This window comes from Centroberyx affinis, unplaced genomic scaffold (genome assembly GCF_046629955.1).
Source record: "Centroberyx affinis isolate AG114_WGS23_722 - 3 ecotype Tasmania unplaced genomic scaffold, CSIRO-AGI_Caff_v1 ptg000103l_1, whole genome shotgun sequence".
Lineage (NCBI taxonomy): Eukaryota > Metazoa > Chordata > Actinopteri > Beryciformes > Berycidae > Centroberyx > Centroberyx affinis.
Window position 1 is genome coordinate 62,728 of NW_027278805.1, and position 15,609 is coordinate 78,336.

At 42.9% G+C, this 15,609-nt stretch overlaps 1 protein-coding gene across 1 annotated transcript in view; it reads right to left on the reverse strand.

The window, feature by feature from the left end:
• ranbp10 (RAN binding protein 10) overlaps nt 1-15,209 on the reverse strand; it is a 30,726-nt gene extending 15,517 nt beyond the window's left edge. Inside the window, exons 1-3 of the mRNA XM_071524138.1 lie at nt 14,902-15,209; nt 6,219-6,330; nt 1,672-1,724 (exon numbers count right to left, since the gene is read on the reverse strand). Of these exons, the coding sequence (XP_071380239.1) occupies nt 1,672-1,724; nt 6,219-6,330; nt 14,902-15,100 (364 nt within the window). The 5' untranslated portion in view covers nt 15,101-15,209. The remainder of the gene's footprint in view (nt 1-1,671; nt 1,725-6,218; nt 6,331-14,901) is intronic.
• Nucleotides 15,210-15,609: the final 400 nt, after the last annotated feature.

A 15,609-nucleotide genomic window follows, 5' to 3' on the forward strand; every position in this document is an offset into this window, starting at 1 on the left:
TGTTAATGTTAAAGCGGCATAAGACCCATAACTCACCACAGTTCTATTTAATCCTTAATTTGGGTATAAATGTATTCCCCCGCAAAGACTTTGCTTTGGTCTGGCTTTGTTTTGATTTGAATTCCGATTCTTAAAACAACTCTTAAATATGTAAAAACAACTTAATAACTTAAACCTAATAACAATATCCTTCGCTGAGGTATTGGGTTTATTTTTTTTACCCACATAATTCCATGCAGCTGTTATTAACACGGCGAAGCTTCAGGGTAAGATCACTTGTGGACAATTTCATACCCAGAAACTCTCTGGGTAATTCATAAACCAAACCAAAACTGTGCAAGACTTTACACTTATGGGCTATATGAGAAAATGTGGAAAATATATACTTTGTTATTTGGTGAAGTAACCCTTTAACATAGGCTCGTGTTGTGAAATTGCATGTGATGACACCCTTCGTTACGTGGGGAAAAAAAAAACTTCCCCAGCGATCCGTTTCCTTCTTTGGGCTCGAGCTCGGGCTCAAAAATAGTTTTTGGGAAAATAATGTTCTGAGCAATTCATCATTAGAAAATAATAAGCAATTTTGGACTTTAAAAGCGATACTCCTCCGTCTGGGGTCGGACAAGACTAAAACAAAAAAGAGCCTGAGTCAATCTGTAATGTCATTGATCCATATGACTGCACACAGTGACATGCCCAGACATGTTCCCTCTGCAGCTGTCAGACCACTCAGGGTGAATCCACAACCCACATCCAATTACTGTAGCGACGTCCTCAACTCCTCCTGCTCTCATCCCCAAATCCCATACATGCTGGCATGTCTCCAGCTACTTGCACACTTGCACTTCAGCCCACAAAATCCATCCCATGTCCCCTTTCCTTGCCTCAGATGTACCTTAGTTCCTTCCCTCCACAAGCTCCAACCATCCATCATCCATCCATCAGCTTTTCCCCACACTATTCCAGTTCCAACACATTTGTACTGACCTGAATAAAAACTATATATAATTGCTAGTAATTCAGTTGATTAATCCCGTCCTGCTATTGAATAAGAAAGCTCTCTATGCTGTGATGTAAAGGCCTACAGTAAATGTTATACCCAAATTTACAACGTTGTCAGCATGGTGGTTTCATTACAGTCTGAGCCAATGTGGTCGGAGTTGCTGGAGCTATGGGCCAAAAAGTAATTATATGAGTTCGGGGTCAAAGTGCTGGCCAGCCCCTCCAGAGCTGCTTAATTGTACTATCCATGAGTGTGCAGACTGTCCTATGCGTAGCCAGAATGGAACAAAAGGAAGGAACGTTGCAGGATGTTTTTCTCCTCAGCTTGCCAAAGCGCTGGCCCAGTCGGGCCGCTGAACGGCCGAGATTCTGGCTCCAGCCCAGCAAGCCGATGTTATTGCTGGATGGGAGCGCTCGCCATGCACGCTGTTCGTGCCGAGTGACCTTGGGAATCCTCACTTCACCCCGTCTCAGCCGCTCCTCCCGCCACAGACGCTCTGTCCTTTTCGTTCTACCGTCCATTCATCCGTCCATAAATCCTGGCATCCGCCCACACACTCTAACATTCTTAATTTCATTCGAGCATCGATCCATCCAATCAAGCGTCTATCAGTCTATCTACCCCCCCATCCATCTATTCTGTGGTTATGTCACTCCCTTGTTACTCACCAGGCAGTCTGTTCATGTTGACTCCCTGCGCAGACAGACCGATGCCCATGTACCTGCACACAATGACAAAAGAAGAGTAATGTAATACATTTTAACACAATATTAGTCAGCATGCAGCCATTTTAAACATGTCTGTAATCACCCAACAGTATCATCCTCCTTCGACTCCCTAGTATCTGGTTAATTTAGGGGGTCATATCAAGGCAACTCTGAAAAATATTCAGCTGAAACTCTGGATTATGTTCTGTGTATGTATGTATCTAATCTTTCTTTATAATCCAAATGTATAGGCTAGTTATTCCACAGTAAATTGCCTCCAAGGGAAACAGAATCAACTTCAAAAGCAACAGCAAGAGTTAAAACGCGGGGGTCGGCAGTGACATCATCAGGATAAGTGGTTGGCCTGAACGGGAGAGGTTCAATTCAGAAACTTTTTCATGTAAGCAAGCTTCCGACAGCACCGGGACAAAACCTCTTCACTCAATCGAAAGACTCATCAATATTGTCAGTCGAGCGCTTTTGGCATGAGCTCAGCTCGCTCTCGGGACACACGCCGGGCTCATCAATCAAATCGAAGCAATAAATATCCAGGCTGAGCCAAAATGGCTGCCCTTGTTCGCTGGTTTCCTGCTTTCCTCATGACAGACACTGAGATCACATCAACCAAGGCCGATGATTGTGAGATTGAGGTTTTGAGGGGCTTTGAGTTTTGAGGTCGACAACTCAATGAGCTGCTGTAGGACCAGCAGTCTCAGTCTCTCACAGGTTCTTAGGTTATTTCTGGGGATGGCAGGCTGACAAGAAACATGAAGTTGAGTAACGGAAAGAATCGTAAGCATGCAAAGTACAAGTATTTCCTGACATGGTGTCTGTCTGAATTGTAAAAATGAATTTAAAAATGTCCATTTTGCAGCATTTGCGATGCACATATTTAGCTCTTTCATATTGCAATAAGAATTCAATATATTATTAAGTCCTGGTGCTGGTCCAGTGAACCATGCACTTCCTGGATGTGATGACGCTGCTGTCTGGTCTTTCTCAATGGCTCTAGAAGTCAAGCAGCCAAGTTGATTTAGAGCACATTCCTGTTTACAGCTATGGTAGCCGTTACACATACACACACTCCCACATTGGAGTTATCTATTACAACCACAGTTTTGTTCTGCCCGCATCGCGCCGCTCAGCTGGAACTGGTGAGAGCTAACGGGGCATTAAGTAATCTGAGATGTTTATTGTGGGCTTGGAGGGTGGGGGGGATGTTCCGAAGCAGAGTGCGGGCCAAAAAGTGAGTTTTGAATGTTTTGATCTCAGCACCTGGCAAAGTAATCGCCGAGTCATTGGTACTAATCAATAACCCCATCAATCCCTGCAGATGTATTATGCTCATTTGTTACTAAAGGTACTTACTGCTCCTTCATGTGGCTTGCTCTAGGACACAATGTAAAAAGGAGGAGCTACTTGTGAACTCTCCCCACACAGCTTATCCTCGCTGCTTTGGGAACTGAAGTGGTGAACTTATGGTCCCAAGCTCGCTTCTCTGACCTTCAGTTTACCTGCTCTGTCCCCTGTAGACTAATGGTGGAGGTTTGCACTGTGGTAGTTTTTCTATGTTAACTTCGGTGAGCTGAGAATATCATGACATGTGTAGGCAATGCAGCAGTCTGGGAATGCAGCAGTCTGGGATATAGTCATTCAGATCCTTCCAGAAACAGCTGGGCAAATCCATACGGGTAAATCAGAACTGTTCATGAATGTTCAACTTCTAAGATTCTCTGATTGGTTAGTGAAGGAATCCCATCACTGCTGAACTCAGTTTGAATAATTCAGTTTGAACTACTAGTTTGATATTATTGTGAGCTACTCCAGGGATCACAGCTTCAAACTGAATAGTAAGGCAAAGTGAAATACTAATTCAGGATGAGCCTTCAGACCCCTAGAGCGATGGTGTGCCAGACTAGTATGATGTCACCACTCTGGCTGCCATCTTGGAGCATACAATGCCTGGACTGGATTTATGCTGGGGGCAAGCAGTGGGTTAGCACTGACTGTTTATAAATCTCGCACTGGACACTGGACTGAGTTTTCACTGACAACATTTCATTTCAAGCAATAGTATGGTAACAGCAGTACTATTGTGAAGCTAGCTGTCGACAAGCACCAATTGTTGCACTGGTGCCGGTATATTACAGGTTTTATAATTTGTCAACAAAATACATTTTCACTAAAACTTAAAGGCAAAATTCACCTTAACGCTTAACAAACTGAAGTAGTTGAGGCAGGTTGAGCGAAAGTGGGAACACCAAAAAAGTAAATGTAGGGATGGACATTTTTCACTGTCGAAAAATGACACAAGAATCTCAGTCTCAACAGATCTCAACAGATGAAAATGTAATGTGAGGAGGATGTAGGGTGAAATTCTTCAACTCTACAAATTTAATCGTCATTTGAAGATCCGCCATCCCCTGGTGTTCGAGGAATATCAGGCAATACAAAGTTGAAAACTACAGAAGAGAGGAGGTGCCAAGCATAAGTGGTAGCACATCAATACAGCAATCACTCAATCACTCAGCTGTGATTTCTTCAGCTGTGAAGAAATCTGGCAAGTGCAAACAGTGCAAAAGCCAAGGCTATCACAGATAAAGTTACGGAGGTGATTGCACTTGATGACCAACCCTTTCCTAAAGTGGAAGACAGAGAATTCCGTAGGCTTATTGAGCACACTGGACACAGCTACATCTTCCCTGGCTGTTTGCCGCTTTGGCCGCACATATCTGCAAGCTCTTGGATAGTAATGTGACCAACATAAATTTTACCAATGACATGGAGTTCCAATGTTAGCCAGACAAGTATGTTGAGTGTTACTGCTCAATGGATCGACCAAAACTTAGAAATAAACGGAGCCGTGTTGCAAGTGCAAGACTTTGTCCAAATAGAACATGGGTAAAGAAAGACGTTGTGCTTCGAGATAATGCACACCACAAGATACAGAAAGAGTTCAGCATGACGACAAAAAAGCTTCAACAAGACGTCCTAACTTGATGGAATAGTACATTCTATATGATGAAAAGCCTATACACGAGCACTTGGGGCATACGGGGCAGAGTACGTGCTTGCTCCTTCTCTCTGGACCAGTGGCGCCTCGATGAGAACATGATCTCACTCCTACCTCCTACCTCCTACCTCCTCTCTATTCAAACAGCTGATGAGGGACGTAAGTTCACGGCCACCACTGCTGATGCGATTCCCTCTTTTGTGGCACTGAAACATTTGCCGAGCAGGACAGCCGATACAGATTGTGGCGTCAAGACAACTGAGATGACTCAGAGCAGATTCGGACGCTCTTTCTCAGAGTCTCTGTTTTATTTAGCAATGATATTGGACCAAAGATGTAAAGATCACTATTTTGACACGAACTCTAAACAAAAAGCAAGGGAAATGCTGCAGAAGCAAGCGGACAAGATGACGAGCCACCACAGTGACATCTGACACTAACAGCACAGAGCCACAAGAAAAGAAGATGCGCACAGAGAATGATGGGAAAGCACATTCACTTCTAGAGATGTTGGATGAAATTCTGGTGGAAAAGGCGACCATGGAACCTGCAGGCAGGCCTAAACAGCCTGACAGGACGTCAGGTGTTAGACGCATTCCTGTATTAAAATAAATATTCTAAATACATGCAAACTTTATGTATTTGTAATGGTGCTGTCAGTTCCACAATTTTATTTCTTTTCTAGATGTTTTTAGTAATGTTATAATGCCCTGACACATGGCGAATGTATAGTTTTAGACCTGTCAGTATCCATATAGGTGCGTGGGTAATGGATATCTGAGTGAGCCCCTCATCTCCAGAAATGAGAGTGCACTGCAGTGTTGGAAAAGCAACATGTCCCGTTGAACTTATTATTCAGGCCAAAGTAATTGACATAAATTAGCGGTTATCAGCCATGACAGAAAAATGATTATTGGTATCGGCTAAAATTTTTATATCAGTGCATCCCTAAGTAAATGACCAAACTCCATCACAAAATAACTCCTGGAATGCATCACAAATTGACAATATATAACAGTGTAAGAGTATCCAAAGGTGGATTATTCCTTTAATATCACAGGTAACAGAGGGTCCAACAATAAGGATGTCCCACTGGGGCTAGTTAAAAACTCAAGTCTGGCCAGTTACCTCATCAGTCACTGTTACCGTTACACCAACTCCTGGCAGGACTGTGGGTGTGCACATTTTGTTTGCAACTGCCCCAAAAATTATTGGCATGTGAATGGGAAAAAATTCAACTTTGTTCTCATGATTATGGGTCTTATTTCTGATCATACTCTCAGAAACAGCCAATGCTGTGCACTGGCCCATGGGCCTGGTTGTGAAGCTTAGACTTCACAGAATAGAGATGCTTGATTGCTTGATGAGATGTTTCATTTTGTTCAGGGACAGTGCAAATTGAATTCTGACCTACTGGCCCGGCCAGGCCAGAAAATGAGTTAACGTTGGACCCTGCACAAGCACTACAGCTCATAGTCATAGAGTATCTGCTTACCCATCTCGCCCTTTGCTGACAATCTTGACCTCAAAGTAGTAGATCCCACAGGCAGCGGGGATTGGGTGTGTGGCGCGCACTGACGCCGCGTCCTTGTGGTTCTTACCATGGCCTGCAAGTGGAGGAACACAAGGTGTATAAGGACACAGCGGGAACAACAGCATGACATATCAGGGAAGTAGTAAAGTCTTCTGCCTCTTTCACACAGCTGGAAAATGCATTGTGAAGCTGAGTTTGTGGTGACTTTGTGTTCTGGAAAGAGTTAGACCGACCGTTTAGGGACGAGCAATAAAGCAACTTGTGAGCACGCCACTCACCACTTCCACTATTTAACCAGCCGCATAGATTTTTAGAATTCAATAGTACCTCCATGTGATTGCTGGTTACTGGCCAAAGCTGGTAGAGTAGACAAACTTAGCAGCTACAGCCAAAGGAGTTTGGCCGGTGACTGCTGTTAATTCCCCGACCAGCAGAGACAAAGGTGTTTGCAAAAATCTGACATTTCTGCACTCAACTGTCTAGGTATCGTCATGGGTTTCTTAGGATAACAGACTTCTATCAATGGCTTTTGTGTGAAACAGCACAAACTGGCATTTTAGTGTCTTCCAATTGATAGTGTGAATGGGTCTGACAGCAATGCAGCATTTTAAACTGCCTATTCTCTGTGAAATGAACGCAGGCCAAGTCATCCTCAATTCAAGCAGCGGAAAATGTAGAAATTTAAAGCTGACAGAGTATCAACTGCATTCCTGAAGCATCCACTCAACTCTGTCCTCATTGTTTTATTACAAGGTCATTTTTATGGAAAAAGGTTGTTTTTTTATTTCAGATTTTGTATGTGTCCTAAGTTGATTTAGCCTGAGGGAAAGCTAAATGATCCAAGTTTTGTGTCCACTTTCCCACAGATTCCCTAGGCTGAGATTGGCATCAGACACTGGACTGGTGAGTTCTAGGTTTGATTCACCCGATCCAGCATGAAAGGCAGGGGTATCATAACAGCGCCGGCCAGCTCCTGAGACAGACTGACCAGAGTTTGACTGACCTCTGCAAGAGCCAAAGCACATAGCTGGCTGGGTCACTTGTCAGCCGTGTGACAGCGCTATGCCAGAGACGTGACTTTACTGATCCACTTTCAGCAGCTATTATATTTTTTTTATATCTGCATTTGCCCGAGGAGGTCAATTAGGAAGTTCTTTGTAATGCTTTATTTTCTCTGACATCTTATCAACCCAGAAATCAGAATCGATTATTAGTCCCATACATTCAGCCTATAGCCTATCTACCAGGAATTTGACTTAATGCACTGGGGCTTACAGTGAAATGCTCAGGCGCATGATAGAGATCGAGCAAAATGTTTAACACATAAGGACTGACTTTCTCCCAGTAATCAATACATTTCATATCAGCTGACTTTTCCATAATATGAGTATAAATGGCATTGTCAGACAAAAACACACAAGTAGGTTAGATAAGGAAGGTATGAACTGGATTGGATAACATAACACACGTCTTTTTTTGTGTGTGTGTATGTATATGTGTGTAAAGATGTAAACAACAGGGTCATGGGGCTCATGGACTGTGTCTGGACCAATCAGATTCAAGCAGAGTGGTCACTACTGTCCATCATTTTATATTCAGATTGCTGCTTATGCAAGCCCTTGAGACATGTGATGTGTGTGTGTGAGAGAGAGAGAGAGAGAGAGAGAGAGAGAGAGAGAGAGAGAGAGAGAGAGAGAGAGAGAGAGAGAGAGAGAGAGAGAGAGAGAGAGAGAGAGAGAGAGAGAGAGAGAGAGAGAGAGAGAGAGAGAGAGAGAGAGAGAGAGAGAGAGAGGCACAGGAGTTAAGTGTGTGGTATAACTGCTATCTGGTTTTTATGGTATGCATGTGCATCGTTTTGTGAGATATGCAATCACAGCATTGACTCACGCTATGAGTTGGCATGGTCTTGATACACAACTAGCCTAGTGAGTTGTGTTGGTGCGTGTGTGTGTGTGTGTGTGTGTGTGTGTGTGTGTGTGTGAGCATGCATGTAGATAGGCTGTAACCCTAAACGAAGCAGCTGGCTGTCAGCAGACACCTTGAGGCCGTTGCTGTGTGTGTGTGTGTGTGTGTGTGTGTGTGTGTTTGAGTGTGTGTGTGAGTGAGAGAGAGCGAGCATGGAGGCTCTAGCCATTAACCAGGCTAATAATACTGATCAAGTGTACTAGCTGGCCAACCTACTCAGTGACACTGATAATACTAAATGAGCAAATATGACCTTTTGTGTGTTGGTATATCTTTACCTGCAACTTAACTTAACTTGGATGCATTTTACATTTTGAGTAGCATTTGTACTGGTTGTGATGGATGTTCTGGTTCATGAGCTGCCTAACTAGACACTCACTCTGTTCTCCATCTTTGAATGTGAAGCCTCATTAACATGTTAATCAAATAATGTAACTGAAAATGAAGGTCATTGAAAGAGTGCTAGAAAGTCTGATAGTATATTTGACTTCTTTTATCGCACAATGGGAAATGATTTTTCATTTTTACTGTCATTTAACTGAAGAAAAAAATGCTGTGATAACTTATTATACTTATTATAATGCAGTGATATTGAATTAAAATGCTAAAGATTTGGCATGAACATCAAGAATCTAAATATTATCGTTTCATCAGTATTCAGGAGCTCTTTGGCATTCCAACCTCAATGACACTGGATTGCACTGATACTGAAAAACTCATTGTATTTGAGTGGCCCTTATACCATGCTTTATGAGTCCCATAGGTTGTTGACATTTACATTTTAGGCATTTAGCTTTTCATCCAGAGCGACTTACAAAGAGTGCAACAGCAGAATAAGCTTGTGCACCAGTGTCACCGAGGCAAATTCCTCTATATTTATTGTGCTTGGCAAATTAAATGTTTCTGACTGTGATTGTAATATACTGACCGAGTAAGCAGGACAAATGGCCTTGAAACAACCCGATGAATAAGTACAGTAACTGCAGCAGTACCCATGATGTGTGATAACACCCAGCTTTGCTCATTCTAAGACTGGACAAATCCGCTCTGGTCCCTTGGTTTTCGCTATTACATGCTCATTCATTATCACCACTAATATTGCCTGTGTGTGTGTGTGTGTGTGTGTGTGTGTGTGTGTGTGTGTGTGTGTGTGTGTGTGTATGTTTGTGTGTGATCTTCCAGTCTGATGGTTGCAGTAACATTCATGCAGTCTATTTTTAGTTGCTCCTCGTTGTGAAACCAGTCCTCAGTAGGCCAACAGGTCTCGCTGCAACTGCATGGATAGATAGGAGAAATGGCTACCACACACACACACACACACACACTTATGCATGTGAACACACACACTCCAGAGTGCATCCTTATGAGAGGGTGAGTTTTGATAGTTGTTTCATACAGACATGGGCCAAATGTTGTGTAACAACATAACTAAGCTTTTGTGATTAGTAATGCCTTGTTAAGGATAAATATACATGTAGTTCATTACAATTCAGTCCAGACAATCTCATGGGATACAAACAACAGGCAGGGGGTTACATGCCAATCACACCAGGACCACAAGCTGCAACAGAAGCAACAGAAATGCCGTTGTGTAATTCAATCGACATATTGTTTGACATCGACCCTATCCACCAGAGGTCAAGGGTCAAAGGTTAATATCCTGTTCTTGTCTCACACCATGATGAACCCCGAATTGCTGACTAGCAAATCAGCAATCCCACCCCGTTTTCTATCCTTGACCACTAAAGTGCAAAATCTATCAGGTCAATATCAACACCAACGGGGGGCCAAAGCAGCAGCAGAGAAGACATCAACGCCGTGACACCAGTGAAGAAGAGAGAGATCCCGGGGGAATTACAGGACACAACCGGGGCACCAACAAAGAAGATGCCAGAGGACGTACGGAAGTGCTGAAGAAGAGGTTCCAGAGAAGAAGAGATGCTGGAGGCAGAGATCAGCGGTGGCGAACACTGCGACATCACTGTTTCACCAGCAAACAAAGGAGACTACACTGCATTATGCCCCCCCTACCCATACCCCCACCCCCCTCCTCCAAACACACACACACACACACACAACACAGAACAACTGATGAATGAACATGGACGTCTACAACACAAACACACACATTGTTGGTTCACGCACGATCTAAAAATACATGGGATATCGCTGAATCCGACTCAGCTGATGTTTTTGTGGCGGTGATAGCAATTTCTATAGTCTCCGAAGTTGAAAAACATTCAAATCAGATAGAATTGTTGGTATTTTTTGTTTACCTCATCTCTTTCTGAAACCTATACCATGGTTCCTTGCATCTCGCAGGCAATCAAACTCTAGCCGACATACACAAAAGATGACAACCCCTTGTTTTGAACGCCACCCTAGATTGCGATTGGTCGAGGAAACACAAGACTCTCTGGAGTTTGCCTTTAAGTGAAATGAAGTCAGAGGAAAGGCAAGGCTACATACAGATGTACACTCAACACTTAGAATGCAGACAGCATTTTTCCCCCACTGGCTATTATACAAAAACATGTAAGTATTGGGTTACAACAACTAACAAATAATCAACGACCAAAATGGATCTGTCTGCAGTTCTACTCAACACACTTCTGCCAACTGATCTGTTTGGCAGCACTGAGCCAGCCTATGCTACACTGCAGCATGTACACAGTGCACCCCCTTATACAGACAGCTGGCCTAGTTCAGCTCAGGTCAGGGCAAAGGCCACATCCCTACCATTTGACTTGAAAAATGGAACGCTTACCTCTGAGAACCTACCAGTATTATTAAGTAGTAGTATAGCAAACAATGACCATAATACTGTATATCTGTGGGAGTTGATAGGGTTGTTGATTAATACCAGTGACTCAATGATTACTTCACCAGGTGCTGAGATTTCTGGCTTTCAAAACTCACTTTCTGGCCTGTACTCTGTTTTGGAAGAAAAACTCCCCCACCCAACACAGAGCAAGAGCTTCTTTCTGGACTCTCCATTTTGTACAGACACTACAGGGAGAGACCCATCGTAGAAGAGGCAGAGAGACCAATTTCTACACCAACAGAAGCCTCAATAGACCAGAATGCAATGCGGCCACGGATGTTGTGTTTTGAGTAAGGGGCGCAGCTGTGATCACAGACACACCGCAATGTTCATGGACTAGTTGGCTAGCGAGCTATATTCCTATGCCCATACACCCACCTTTGATTGAAAACAAGTCCAGGCATGTTCTCTGAGGGTTGTCAAAAGGCATTCTGGGAAAATTAGGAAATCACTACCTGAAGTAGAAGTAGACGAGGCAGGTTGAGAGAAAGTGGCTACGACTAAAAAGTAAATTGCAACCTTTCGTCATAAAATACCTCTTGAAATGCACTGAACATCACACGTTTATGATACCTAACAGTGTAAGAGTATCCTAGGGTGGATTTTTCCTTTAATGCCCCTTTAATACTCATTCACCTCCACTTCTTTGTGGTGGATAAGGTCATTCAATCACTTACAAATCAATCAGCTTGTAAAGGAAGGCTAACATCAAGCCTAGGCCTAGACCTGACAGTAACATTTCTCACTAGGTGCATTAATAGGCACTAAGTTGATAGGCTAGTTGTAATATGACACTACCTAGCCCTTATATTACTCAAAACCCCAACTAGGTTAGCTAAGGTTATTTGGGCATGCTGCATAAGTCTTGAAACAAGTAGCCTACATATATATGTATGCATTCAGTAAGTCAAGCCTGTAAGTAAACTGTCTCATAGGCTACAGACCTATCCAGTCCCTTTCATGTCTATTTTTTTATTTATTTATTTTTTAAATCAGCATCAATTTAACAAATAGGACAATTTGCCTACTTAATATATACAACTGCTTCTGATTATGGGTTCTTTATGTCAAAGACAACATAGAAATGTAAAGAATGAGTTTTTACTTGGCCAGCCTTTTTACACAAAATTGCTGATTAATGTGTACAGACAGCTTCATGTTTCTCTGGCATAAAGCTGTCGTAAAGCTATTTAATTGTTTTTATTAATGGTTATCTTTTATGGGCTATTATGTTTGACAACCAAGTAATTCAAATTCAAAACAAATCTAAATGTTAGCCTCAATCACAAGATACAACATCGGATGCCGGCCATTGTATTTTTGTCAGCAATGTTAACTCACACTTTACAGCAGCACAAACAAGACAAGGGGTATGCTACATTTGGTATGTGGGCTACTGGTTTTAGCCCTTTCTGTCTAACTATCCATTGGATATATTTGTCTATCTATCCTGTTATCCATCCTTAAAGTCTGTTCAGACGACAGAGAATTCATCTCTGCATCAGAAAACAGCAGACACAACCTTGACAGGCTACAGTGATGTAGCTTGGGCCTAATCAAAAAATAACATCACTTAGTAGTTATATTAATAGGCAGCAAGTTGATATGCTTGTTTCTATGCATTTCAGGGTTTGTTTACATATCTATCTATAAAGAGTGAGTTCATTTATCTGCGTCAGTGCACAACAGGACTAGGTAGACACTGTGGCCTTGAACAGAGAAAATTGGCACACTGGTCAAAATAGCATCCAAACCACCAGGGTGAGGGAACAGAACAGGAGCAAGAACAACCAAGAGGAGAAAAATTATCCTACACACCCAAGAATAGGCCTATTTATATGTCATCACTGTGCAATTATGCAGTGTCATTTAATCCAGGCACATTTCATAGAAGTAAAGGCTCAATATCCTACATAGCTCCGAATGGACACCAAGGTTAACTCTCATTACAAATAGCATATGCTATGTCTTATTATCCTCAGACATAGGGCTATTCATCATTTTGTGCCAATGAACAACAACAGTGACAGGTGCATAAATAATTACGACTAGAATGCTAGAGCCTAGTTAACATTGATTAAATGGAAGAGAAGGGGAAACAGCCTTAGCCACAACTCTATTTTGTCATGTCATTAGCAGAAATCCAAATGGAGCACAACTGCATCCACAAATAACCTCATCCTCTGAATAGCTGCAGCCACTAAAAAAAAAAAAAAAAAACGAAATGTAGGTTAATATTAAATTAGACCACTGTTCACGTCAACTGGGAGCTGATCAATTATGTATTAAATAACAATCTGCAGGCTATCTATGCCTGTGAGTCTACATTGAAATAAATATAGGTTAGGCCTGCCATTCACAACCAGCAGGACCACCACTGAATATGAGCCAAATAAGGCCTTCAGATGGTTACACAACCTGCGTCCTCTCATACTCTGCATGTTCCAGTGGTATTAACAACAGCCAACAGGGCCCAGATTGGCCTTGCAGGATTTCTATGAGGATTTTTACTGGTCTGGCTTGAGAGAGAGGATCCAACATGACTCATTCACACACATGCAGGACTAGCTTGTCTGCTACTGGAGGGCTACTCATGGCTGCCCAAACATGTCGCCTGACGAAAAAGCACAGAACACGCAAAACACTGAGAGCAGGACGTTACACAGATGTCACCTTGTTTTGATTTAGGAGCTGGCTAGATACATTAATCCAGTGACAGGCCTGGTAGCCCGTACTGACATGTTTTTCTCGCCATCCGAGTTAGTGATTGATTTCACCGTCTGATGAACAAGTTGCTGTTTATTGTCAACGTGCCAATGTTTGCCGAAACGTCAGATTTATTACAAGATCAATGCATTTGGCCTAATGTAAAGCGCAGAGGCCTCCTCCGTTGCAGCAGCTGTTGAAAACGAGCTGGCTGAGCTGCTGGAGGTTAGACATGGAGCCTGTTGTTGTGCTCTGGGTACATACAGATCTAGATGGAGTTGGACCGGCTGCTTCCAGGCTGGAAAAAATGATTTACAAATTCTGGAATAGACTTCTAGAACGCTGCCACTGAAACCACGCGAGAAAACATAACACAATGCCATTTTTATTCTGTTTTGGTGCTTGCTTCCACCAGTAATTAAACATTTCTAGCATTCCATTCAGTTGTGCGACATATTGGTTTCGTGTTAGAGGATAATAACAAGTTAGACCCGTGTGAAACCACATTTTGTAACTTCGCATACTGCTGTCAAAACAATAACAAAAGGCACAAGGAAAGCTAGGTTAGCTAGCTCGTTAGCTAGCAGGCTACTGTATATGCTTGGGAGATAGCTTGCTGTTAGCTAGCTCCTATTTGTTGGATATCATTAGTTAGCTTGCTGGCAGCCAGTGGCTATGCGTCGTTATTGCTGCCACTGCTACCTTCCACTGTAAACTATAGAGAACGTGGCATGTTATCATTATAAGATATGACGGATAGTTTACTGCCAACAAATAACGTTATAAAACGATAAACAAACAAACAAAGGAAGGCCGTGTTGTTGAAGGTTAATTTCAGAGAGGCTGTAAGACAGGCTGTCAGGGTTAGCGAGTTCAGTGTCACCCATTTGGGCATTCCTCTTTTCTCAATTGTTAAACAAAGCAAGGTTACATGACGGGAGAAGCAGCTCAGACTAGATTTACCAGGACTGGAGATTGCACACATACATACATAATCGCGTACAGTGTGTGTGTGTGTGTGTGTGTGTGTGTGTGTGTGTGTGACCCCCCTCCGCAGCACAGTGACAGATTTGAGCTGAGACCCTTTGGGCCCGATGCCGTTGTAACTATACTTGTTAAGACACGTCAAGGCTGAGCCAGCTCGCTAACCTTTGTAATGGACCCGCAGGTTGTTCTGTGACAGCCCAATATAGCTGTATTTATCCTTGGGGCTCCAGGATCGGGGTAAAGGGGTCTCTTCCTCGTTCACGGCCGGGTAGAGCCGTTTCAGCCGCTCGTTTAGTTCGTGCTCCTGGTAATTAAAAGCAGGATCCCCTAACAGCAGGCTTCCCGCTCCGAGCTCTGCCATTTTTCGCCCGGGAGATGTCTTCTGTTTTTATTTTATTGTTTGTTCCTCTCTATCCAAAGCTGTGTGTCAGTCCGTTGGAGCTGTAGGGAGAGAGTGAGAGGGACTGAGAGGAGAAAATAGCAGTGGTATGACATCCCCGGATAAGCAGCAGTGCTGTGTACTGTAGGCTGGGACGGTGCCGTGTGGGTACTGTAGTCAAGCTGCGGACTGTTGCCTCGTTACTGTCTCTGGAAAGGACTACAGAACGCCACTCCGCCTGCTCGGGTTTAGGGTTTCCACTGCAAAAGGTAGCTAGGAAATGTAGTTCTTTCAGGCTGTTTAATTCATAGACACTTTGGGGTGTTTTTTTTTTATTCATTGTAAATTTTTTTTACATTCATTTTACATTTTATTCCATATAGTACACCGACTTGTACACACACTGGCCTGCGCCACAGAGAAAAGCACTGAATCAGGGAGGAAGAAAAAAATGCAAAAGTAGCCTAAATATAAAATTATATATATAGCTT